Source organism: Oncorhynchus nerka, linkage group LG17, assembly GCF_034236695.1.
Source record: "Oncorhynchus nerka isolate Pitt River linkage group LG17, Oner_Uvic_2.0, whole genome shotgun sequence".
NCBI lineage: Eukaryota > Metazoa > Chordata > Actinopteri > Salmoniformes > Salmonidae > Oncorhynchus > Oncorhynchus nerka.
In genome coordinates, this window is record NC_088412.1 from 19,809,722 (window position 1) to 19,821,450 (window position 11,729).

General features: G+C 44.9%; 1 protein-coding gene across 1 annotated transcript in view; it reads right to left on the reverse strand.

Annotated features, from left to right (window-relative positions):
* Positions 1–9,870, reverse strand: part of LOC135561418 (potassium voltage-gated channel subfamily KQT member 1-like) — a 132,280-nt gene extending 122,410 nt beyond the window's left edge. Inside the window, exons 1-3 of the mRNA XM_065003043.1 lie at positions 9,799–9,870; positions 8,075–8,169; positions 2,847–2,887 (exon numbers count right to left, since the gene is read on the reverse strand). Coding sequence (XP_064859115.1) covers positions 2,847–2,887; positions 8,075–8,169; positions 9,799–9,831 — 169 coding nt within the window. The 5' untranslated portion in view covers positions 9,832–9,870. The remainder of the gene's footprint in view (positions 1–2,846; positions 2,888–8,074; positions 8,170–9,798) is intronic.
* Between the last annotated feature and the right edge of the window lie 1,859 nt (positions 9,871–11,729).

Here is an 11,729-nt window from a genome sequence, read left to right on the forward strand (position 1 = left end):
AGCCCTAGGACCATGCCTCAGGACTATCTGGCATGATGACTCCTTGCTGTCCCCAGTCCACCTGGCCGTGCTGCTGCTCCAGTTTCAACTGTTCTGCCTGTGATTATTATTATTTGACCATGCTGGTCATTTATGAACATTTGAACATCTTGGCCATGTTCTGTTATAATCTCCACCCGGCACAGCCAGAAGAGGACTGGCCACCCCTCATAGCCTGGTTCCTCTTTAGATTTCTTCCTAGGTTTTGGCCTTTCTAGGGAGTTTTTCCTAGCCAACGTGCTTCAACACCTGCATTGCTTGCTGTTTGGGGTTTTAGGCTGGGTTTCAGTACAGCACTTTGAGATATCAGCTGATGTACGAGGCGCTATATAAATACATTTGATTTGATTGGATTTGATTACTTGGTGATTAGCTGTGTAGGCTATTTGGCGTGTGTACAGTTAAGTCCTAAAGTTTAGGCTGGTGCACTAATACCAGATAGACTAAAATAATGAAAGAAAACATCAATTGCACAAGAAAGATCCATTTATGGATTTTGTAAGGTATTTTTGAAATCTTTATTCAATCCGCCCGCCATCCACCCACCCTTCAGCCACACAATATTTAATGACCCTAAACCCATCTACCCACCCTTCAGCCACACAATATGTAATGACCCTAAACCCATCTACCCACCCTTCAGTCACACAATATTTAATGACCCTAAACCCGTGTACCCAGCCTTCAGCCACACAATATTTAATACCCTAAACCCATCTACCCACCCTTCAGCCACACAATATGTAATGACCCTAAACCCGTGTACCCAGCCTTCAGTCACACAATATTTAATACCCTAAACCCATCTACCCACCCTTCAGTCACACAATATTTAATGACCCTAAACCCGTGTACCCAGCCTTCAGTCACACAATATTTAATACCCTAAACCCATCTACCCACCCTTCAGTCACACAATATTTAATGACCCTAAACCCGTGTACCCAGCCTTCAGTCACACAATATTTAATACCCTAAACCCATCTACCCACCCTTCAGCCACACAATATTTAATACCCTAAACCCATCTACCCACCCTTCAGCCACACAATATTTAATACCCTAAACCCATCTACCCACCCTTCAGCCACACAATATTTAATGACCCTAAACCCATCTACCCACCCTTCAGCCACACAATATGTAATGACCCTAAACCCATCTACCCACCCTTCAGTCACACAATATTTAATGACCCTAAACCCGTGTACCCAGCCTTCAGCCACACAATATTTAATACCCTAAACCCATCTACCCACCCTTCAGCCACACAATATGTAATGACCCTAAACCCGTGTACCCAGCCTTCAGTCACACAATATTTAATACCCTAAACCCATCTACCCACCCTTCAGTCACACAATATTTAATGACCCTAAACCCGTGTGTACCCAGCCTTCAGTCACACAATATTTAATACCCTAAACCCATCTACCCACCCTTCAGTCACACAATATTTAATGACCCTAAACCCGTGTGTACCCAGCCTTCAGTCACACAATATTTAATACCCTAAACCCATCTACCCACCCTTCAGCCACACAATATTTAATACCCTAAACCCATCTACCCACCCTTCAGCCACACAATATTTAATACCCTAAACCCATCTACCCACCCTTCAGCCACACAATATTTAATGACCCTAAACCCATCTACCCACCCTTCAGCCACACAATATTTAATGACCCTAAACCCGTCCGCCCCGCGGATATAAACTGACTGCAGGTTCATCATTACACCCCATGTAAAGAAACCCAGAGTACACACACACCACCCCTGTCTCACACACACACACACACACACACACACACACACACACACACACACACACACACACACACACACACACACACACACACACACACACACACACACACACACACACACACAACCCCTCCCCCCACTTCCTTACTAAGGGGCCCCTAACGCAAATAGGTCTTAGTCATGCAGTGAGTTCCTATAAACATAACAGCAGTAGATCAGTGTAATGGGGCTCCATCCTAGGGCCAGAGCAGACTCAGTCTAAGGCTTTGGACTTGGGGGAAGTGGGCTGTGTGTTTGGCAGGCTGACTGCGCTAGTTTTATACTGTATGGCTGGTTTGGTTGTTATGGACGTGGAGTGTGTCATGTATTATGTGCGTGTGTGCGTGTGTGTGCGTATGTGCGTGTGTGTGTGTGTGTGTGTGTGTGGAGAACACGTGGAAGTGCGCTAAGCTTCTCAGCTGGATTCCTAATCCAATACCAGGGCCAATCAAGAAAGTGTTTAACCATGTTAGCTCCCCCGTTAGCTTCCTGGGTCAGCCAAGACATGTTAACATCCAGGTGGAGTTGGAGGGGAAGGGAGGAGGAGGAGGAGGAGGAAGAGGAGGTGGAAGAGAGAGATGGAGAAGAGGAGGAAGATGGTGGTACACAGAGCAGGGGGAGGAGGAGGAGAAGAAGCAGAGAAGGAGGAAGAGGGGGAGAAAAAAGGAGAGGAGGAGATGAGGGGGTACGCAGAGGAGGAGAGAAGAGGAGGAGAAGGAGGAGGAGGAGGAGGAGGAGGAGGAGGAGGAGAGGGGGAGACGGGTTGTGCATACAAATACTAGTGTGTGTACCCAAACACACAAATCCAAACATACACACTCACAAACTATGTATACACTCTATACACACTACGTGTACACACTAAACACACCAGGGATCTCTTGGCAGAATATTTAGTCTTATCATGGTGCCTGGTTGTCTCTGTTTGTGAGATGTATATAACATTAGGGGGCACAGTGAGGAGTGACAAGAGTTCATGAGTATCCTCTAGTGGGTTTTACCTGCCAGAAACATTCCTGGTTTCCCCAACGTATGGTCCAGTCTGGGGACAAGAAGGAGCACAAGATAGACACGTTAGGGAAAAGTTTGGACAAAGCTTTGCAGCATTGGTTAGTGTTTTATGTCTGTGACAGAAAAGTGGAAGGAAATAAATATAGATGAAGCAAGAGAGTGAAAGAAAGAGAGAGACGGACAGAGAGAGAGAGGGGAAGATGGAAAGAAAGAGAGGAAGAAGGAAAGATCGAAAGAGAGAGGAAGTTTACATACACTTAGGTTGGAGTCATTAAATCTTGTTTTTCAACCACTCCACAAATGTATTGTTAACAAACTATAGTTTTGGCAAGTCGGTTAGGACATCTACTTTGTGCATGACACAAGTCATTTTTCCAACAATTGTTTACAGACAGATTATTTCACTTATAATTCACTGTATTACAATTCGAGTGGGTCAGAAGTTTACATACACTAAGTTGACTGTGGCTTGGAAAATTCCAGAAAATGATGTCATGGCTTTAGAAGCTTCTGATAGGATAATTGACATCATTTGAGTCAATTGGAGGTGTACCTGTGGATGTATTTCAAGGCCTACCTTCAATCTCACTGCCTCTTTGCTTGACATCATTGGAAAATCAAAAGAAATCAGCCAAGACCTCAGATTTTTTTTTAAACCTCCACAAGTATGGTTAATTCTTGAGAGCAATTTCCAAACGCCTGAAGGTACCATGTTCATCTGTACAAACAATAGCATAAACACCATGGGACCACGCAGCCATCATACCGCTCAGGAAGGAGGCATGTTCTGTCTGCTAGAGATAAACATACTTTGGTGCGAAAAGTGCAAATCAATCCCAGAACAGCAGCAAAGGACCTTATGAAGATGCTGGAGGAAACAGGTAGTATCTATATCCACAGTAAAACGAGTCCTATATCGACATAACCTGAAAGGCCGCTCAGCAAGGAAGAAGCCACTGCTCAAAAACAGCCATAAAAAAGCCAGACTGCGGTTTGCAACTGCACATGGGAACAAAGATCGTACTTTTTGGAGAAATGTCCTCTGGTCTGATGAAACAAAAATAGAACTGTTTGGGCATAATGACCATTGTTATGTTTGGAGGAAAAAGGTGGGGGGGGGGGGCTTTCAAGCCAAAGAACACCATCCCAACCATGCATGGGGGTGGCAGCATCATGTTGTGGGGGTGCTTTGCTGCAGGACGGACTGGTGCACTTCACAAAATAGATAGCATCATGGGAAGGAAAATTATGTGGATATATTGAAGCAACATCTCAATACATCAGTCAGGAAGTTAAAGCTTGGTCACAAATGGGTCTTCCAAATGGACAATGACCCCAAGCATACTTCCAAAGTTGTGGCAAAATGGCTTAAGGACAACAAAGTCAAGGTATTGGAGTGGCCATCACAAAGCCCTGATCTCAATCCTTTTGAAAATTTGTGGGCAGAACTGAAAAAGCCTGTGCAAGCAAGGAGGCCTACAAACCTGACTCAGTTACACCAACTCTTTCAAGAGGAATGGGCCAAAATTCACCAAACTTATTGTGGAAAGCTTGTAGAAGGCTACCCGAAACGGTTGACCCAAGTCAAACAATATAAAGGCAATGCTACCAAATACTAATTGTGTATGTAAACTTCTGACCCACTGGGAATGTGATGAAAGAAATAACAGCTGAAATAAATAATTCTCTCTACTATTATTCTGACATTTCACATTCTTAAAATAAAGTGGTGATACTAACTGACCTAAGACAGTGAGTTTTTACTCTGATTAAATGTCAGGAATTGTGAAAAACTGAGTTTAAATGTAGTTGGCTAAGGTGTATGTAAACTTCCGACTTCAACTGTAACATACACGTTAGAATCACATTTGGGTATGTCTCTCAGTTTTCTCCTATCACAGCCATTCAACTCTTCAACTGTTTTAAAGTCGCCATTGGCCTAATGGTGAAATCCCTGAGTGGTTTCCTTCCTCTCCGGCAACTGAGTTAGGAAGGATGCCTGTATATTTGTAGTGACTGGGTGTGTTGATACACCATCCAAAGTGTAACTAATAACTTCACTATGCTCAAAGGGATATTCAATGTCTTTTTTTTACCCATCTACCAATAGGTGCCTTTATATGTGAGGCATTGGAAAATCTCCCTGGTCTTTGTGGTTGAATCTTTGTTTGAAATTCACTGTTCGACTGAGGGACCTTACAGATAATTGTATATGTGGGGTACATAGAGGAGGTAGTCATTCAAAAATCATTTTAAACAATATTATTGCACATAGAGTGAGTTCATGCAACTTATGTGACAAATCTCTACTCCTGAATTTATGTAGGCTTGCCATAACAAATGGGTTGAATAATTATTGACAAAATGTTCAGCTATTCATTTTTTATTTATTTGTAAACATTTCTAAAAACCTAATTCCGTTTTGACATTATGGGTTATTGTGTGTAGGTCAGTAACACAACATCTCAATTGAATCCATTTCAAATTCAGGCTGTAAGACAAGAACATGTGGAAAAAGTCAAGGGGTGTGAATACTTTCTGAAGGCTCTGTATCCCCTCTATAGCAAGAAGTATGTATATATTCCTGCTTATCACGCCTACACTGACACTTTGTTTACTGTTATTATCATTTCTCCTACAACCAGTCACTTTCTCCTAATCCCCCTCCTACATGTACTGTACATATCTACCTCAAACTACTCCAGTATCCAGCACATTGTACATTTGGTATTGGTCCTGACCCTGTATTTACTGTTTTCTTTATTATATCTATATATTTTGTATTAGTTATACTATTTTGATATTGATTACTACACTGTTGGGTTTTAGGTTTTCTTTATTCACAACAAAGAAAATAAGTGAAAAACAGTACAGATTAAAAAAACTTGTAAAAACAGTGTGGAGGTGAGGTTGGAATCCCAAAAGGGCACTGTTGGGTGGAGCTGGCAAGTTAAGCATTTCACTGTACTTGTGCATGTGACACTACCAACTTGAGAGAGTGTAATGCTTCTTTTTTCTACTTTTTTTTCAGGGAGTGAATACATTTAATTAATAAATAAACAAAACAAGAAACACAAACAGCGTACCGACAACTGGGGAAGAAACCAAAGAACAATGATAACTGGGGAAGAAACCAAAGGACAATGACAACTGGGGAAGAAACCTAAGGACAATGATAACTGGGGAAGAAACCAAAGAACAATGATAACTGGGGAAGAAACCAAAGGACAATGATAACTGGGGAAGAAACCTAAGGACAATGATAACTGGGGAAGAAACCAAAGAACAATGATAACTGGGGAAGAAACCTAAGGACAATGATAACTGGGGAAGAAACCAAAGGACAATGATAACTGGGGAAGAAACCAAAGAACAATGATAACTGGGGAAGAAACCTAAGGACAATGATAACTGGGGAAGAAACCAAAGAACAATGATAACTGGGGAAGAAACCAAAGGACAATGATAACTGGGGAAGAAACCAAAGGACAATGATAACTGGGGAAGAAACCAAAGGACAATGACAACTGGGGAAGAAACCTAAGGACAATGATAACTGGGGAAGAAACCAAAGAACAATGATAACTGGGGAAGAAACCAAAGGACAATGATAACTGGGGAAGAAACCAAAGGACAATGATAACTGGGGAAGAAACCAAAGGACAATGATAACTGGGGAAGAATCCTAAGGACAATGATAACTGGGGAAGAAACCAAAGAACAATGATAACTGGGGAAGAAACCAAAGGACAATGATAACTGGGGAAGAAACCAAAGGACAATGACAACTGGGGGAAGAAACCAAAGGACAATGATAACTGGGGAAGAATCCTAAGGACAATGATAACTGGGGAAGAAACCAAAGGACAATGATAACTGGGGAAGAATCCTAAGGACAATGATAACTGGGGAAGAAACCAAAGAACAATGATAACTGGGGAAGAAACCAAAGGACAATGATAACTGGGGAAGAAACCAAAGGACAATGACAACTGGGGGAAGAAACCAAAGGACAATGATAACTGGGGAAGAAACCAAAGGACAATGATAACTGGGGAAGAAACCAAAGGACAATGATAACTGGGGAAGAAACCAAAGGACAATGATAACTGGGGAAGAAACCAAAGGACAATGACAACTGGGGGAAGAAACCAAAGGACAATGATAACTGGGGAAGAAACCAAAGGACAATGATAACTGGGGAAGAAACCAAAGGACAATGATAACTGGGGAAGAAACCAAAGGACAATGATAACTGGGGAAGAAACCAAAGGACAATGATAACTGGGGAAGAAACCTAAGGACAATGACAACTGGGGAAGAAACCTAAGGACAATGACAACTGGGGAAGAAACCTAAGGACAATGATAACTGGGGAAGAAACCTAAGGACAATGGCAACTGGGGAAGAAACCAAAGAACAATGATAACTGGGGAAGAAACCTAAGGACAATGACAACTGGGGAAGAAACCAAAGAACAATGATAACTGGGGAAGAAACCTAAGGACAATGATAACTGGGGAAGAAACCTAAGGACAATGACAACTGGGGAAGAAACCAAAGGGAGGGACATATAAAGGGCAGGTAATCAAGGAGGTGATGGAGTCTAGGTGTGCGCGTAACTCTAGTGACAGGAGTGCACCCTAACAAGCAGACTGGTGACCTAGAGGAGGAGGGTGAGCACACGTGACAGTCCCCCTTCCCCAATGCGCGGCTCCTGCCGCAGGACGCCGACCAGGAGCGGACATGTCACCACTGCTAAGGTGCGGGAACCTGTCGATCCGGCTGAGGCGTGGGAGCATGACGACCTAGAGCGTCGGAGAGAGAGCATATGTGACAGTACCCCCTCCCTAGCGCGTTCGTCTCCAGCCACAGGATGTCACCCAAAGAGATGATCTCGGGGACCCAGAGCGGACCGGTCGCCTCCGGCTAAGACCTCCCGGTTGCCTCGGTTGAGGCCCGGGAACCTGTTCACAGCTGAGGCTTGCCAGGTTGCTCCGGCTCCAACACTCCCTGATGCTTCCCTTTGTTGAGTCGTCATTCTGTAAGGATGTTGCTGTTTCATGTCGGTGCGTTGTTCGTGTTTCTTGTTTTGTTCATTTATTAATTAAATGTATTCACTCCCTGAACTTGCTTCCCGACTTTCAGAGAGAGAGAGAGAGAAAGAGAGAGAGAGAGAGAGAGTAAATAAAAAGAAGAGAGTGAGTCAGTGGCCCACCTCCTCTGTAGCTCCTTAATGCGGACCATCATGGTGAGGTGTCCCTGGTTGTACTGCTCCATCACGTCCCTCACGTCGTACGGTTTCCTCGCTTGCTGTGGAGTATGAATATTGTATTGTAGTAACATGCGCAACACACACAGCACATTGTCACCCATGGAAATCCCTAGGGAAATCCCTAGGCCAACACAGTGCTTTGTTATTGCAGTGCACATTGACGATGAGGAAGCCAAGGGAAGAGTGCTCGTTCAGTGGGGCTTTCACTTGTTGTTTTGCGTGAGGATGATGCTATCTTCTGACTAAGGCTGCATCGTCCCTGTGATGGCCCTGTGACGGCCCTAGTTTAGTTTTTACAGAGAAGCTAATCACCTACAAATAATTAAGTAATGAGAAGATGGTTGAACATGAAGACTGAAGCAATGGCCTGGGTTTGTTGGAGACTGTTGGAGACTACAACCACAGTCAGATAATAAATAGAGTTGTTGTTGACTAAAGGCCATGCGAGGTCATTCTGTGGTAGGTGCTTAGTCTTCTGCAGCTGTGCAGTGAGAGACTCTAGCCACAGAGCCTGAGATGAACAGGGTTCCCATGATACTGAGGCTGAACTGACGACAGGACAGACACAGATGTGCAGGTGCAAGTTGCAGTCTCAAACAGACACACGTACATTGTTAACGCACGCACTGCGTACATGCGCATGCACGCACGCCTACATAAAACACATACGCATGCCTACATAAAACACATGCGCATGCATGCACACACGCGCACACACACACACACACACCATTTCTGCAGCTGCACAACATGCCCTTGGAGCTACCACTCCCCTTCCTGAGTAACCACAACACTCTCCAGAGCCTATTCTCTTTATTCTCCCTACTTCCACTCCCTTCCTCCACCGCTTCTCCCCCACTCTCCTCCTCCCCTCCTCCCCCATTCCCCTCTTCCACCCCCACTCTCCTCCTCCCCTCCTCTCCCAGTCGCCTCTTCCACCCCCCACTCTCCTCCTCCCCTCCTCCCCCAGTCCCCTCTTCCACCCCCACTCTCCTCCTCCCCTCCTCTCCCAGTCCCCTCTTCCACCCCCCACTCTCCTCCTCCCCTCCTCTCCCAGTCCCCTCTTCCACCCTCCACTCTCCGCCTCCTCCCCTCCTCGCACAGTCCCCTCTTCCACCCTCCCACTCTCCGCCTCCTCCCCTCCTCCCACAGTCTCCTCTTCCACCCCCCACTCTCCGCCTCCTCCCACAGTCCCCTCTTCCACCCTCCCACTCTCCGCCTCCTCCCCCAGTCTCCTCTTCCATCCCCCCCTCTCCTCCTCCCCTCCTCCCCAGTCCCCTCTTCCACCCCCCACTCTCCTCCTCCTCCCCTCCTCCCCCAGTCCCCTCTTCCATCCCCCACTCTCCACCTCCTCCCCCCTCCTCCCGTCTCCTCTTCCACCCCCCCCACTCTCTGCCTTCTCCCCTCCTCACCCAGTCCCCTCTTCCACCCCCCACTCTCCTCCTCCCCTCCTCCCACAGTCCCCTCTTCCATCCCCCACTCTCCTCCTCCCCTCCTCGCACAGTCCCCTCTTCCATCCCCCCACTCTCCTCCTCCCCTCCTCCCACAGTCCCCTCTTCCATCCCCCCACTCTCCTCCTCCCCTCCTCCCACAGTCCCCTCTTCCATCCCTCCACTCTCCTCCTCCTACCCTTCTCCTCCACTCCCCTCCTCCACCCTGTATTTTACCTGAAATTTCTGTCTGGCCACAAAGTACTTCATTCTCCGGAGTACTTTGATTGCAGATTTTTGGGCGTGAGACAACCTGAAAGACAGACAGACAAACAAAGTTCAATTGGTTCCACTGCAGAGAGGAGAGCTGGTAAGTAAGCATTTTATTGTACTTTGTTCAACACGCTGTATCCTGTTCATACACTGTAGATTGTGGGGAGAAATCAAATTGAAAAAAAATCATAAACATATACAGTGGGGCAAAAAAGTATTTAGCCAGCCATCAATTGTGCAAGTTCTCCCACTTAAAACGATGAGAGAGGCCTGTAATTTTCATCATAGGTACACTTCAACTATGACAGACAAAATGAGAAAACAAAATCCAGAAAATCACATTGTAGGATTTTTAATGAATTTATTTGCAAATTATGGTGGAAAATAAGTATTTGGTCACCTACAAACAAGCAAGATTTCTGGCTCTCACAGACCTGTAACTTCTTCTTTAAGAGGCTCCTCTGTCCTCCACTCGTTACCTGTATTAATGGCACCTGTTTGAACTTGTTATCAGTATAAAAGACACCTGTCCACAACCTCAAACAGTCACACTCCAAACTTCACTATGGCCGAGACCAAAGAGCTGTCAAAGGACACCAGAAACAAAATTGTAGACCTGCACCAGGCTGGGAAGACTGAATCTGCAATAGGTAAGCAGCTTGGTTTGAAGAAATCAACTGTGGGAGCAATTATTAGGAAATGGAAGACATACAAGACCACTGATAATCTCCCTCGATCTGGGGCCTCACCCAAGATCTCACCCCGTGGGGTCAAAATGATCACAAGAACGGTGAGCAAAAATCCCAGAACCACACAGGTGGACCTAGTGAATGATCTGCAGAGAGCTGCTGGGACCAAAGTAACAAAGCCTACCATCAGTAACACACTTTGCCGCCAGGGACTCAAATCCTGCAGTGCCAGACGTGTCCCCCTGCTTAAGCCAGTACATGTCCAGGCCCGTCTGAAGTTTGCTAGAGAGCATTTGGATGATCCAGAAGAAGATTGGGAGAACGTCATATGGTCAGATGAAACCAAAATATAACTTTTTGGTAAAAACTCAACTCGTCGTGTTTGGAGGACAAAGAATGCTGAGTTGCATCCAAAGAACACCATACCTACTGTGAAGCATGGGGATGGAAACATCATGCTTTGTGGCTGTTTTTCTGCAAAGGGACCAGGACGACTGATCCGTGTAAAGGAAAGAATGAATGGGGCCATGTATCGTGAGATTTTGAGTGAAAACCTCCTTCCATCAGCAAGGGCATTGAAGATTAAATGTGGCTGGGTCTTTCAGCATGACAATGATCCCAAACACACCACCCGGGCAACGAAGGAGTGGCTTCGTAAGAAGCATTTCAAGGTCCTGGAGTGGCCTAGCCAGTCTCCAGATCTCAACCCCATAGAAAATCTTTGGAGGGAGTTGAAAGTCCGTGTTGCCCAGCAACAGCCCCAAAACATCACTGCTCCTTAGGAGATCTGCATGGAGGAATGGACCAAAATAACAGCAACAGTGTGTGAAAACCTTCATTAAATTCATTAAAAATCCTACAATGTGATTTTCTGGATTTTTTTCTCTCATTTTGTCTGTCATTGTTGAAGTGTACCTATGATGAAAATTACAGGCCTCTCTCATCGTTTTAAGTGGGAGAACTTGCACAATTGATGGCTGACTAAATACTTTTTTGCCCCACTGTATATGTTTATGATTTTTCTTTGTTAATTAAATTTTACCAAAAAAGTTAGGAATAAATACAAATCAATATATTGCTTAAAAATGTATATTTTATGAGGATAATCAGAGAAGAATGTTTTATTTAATTTACAAAATTTGTATAATATTTTGATAAGTTCTTGGAACAACTGTTTTTAGAGGTTTGTGGGTAATTCAACATTTG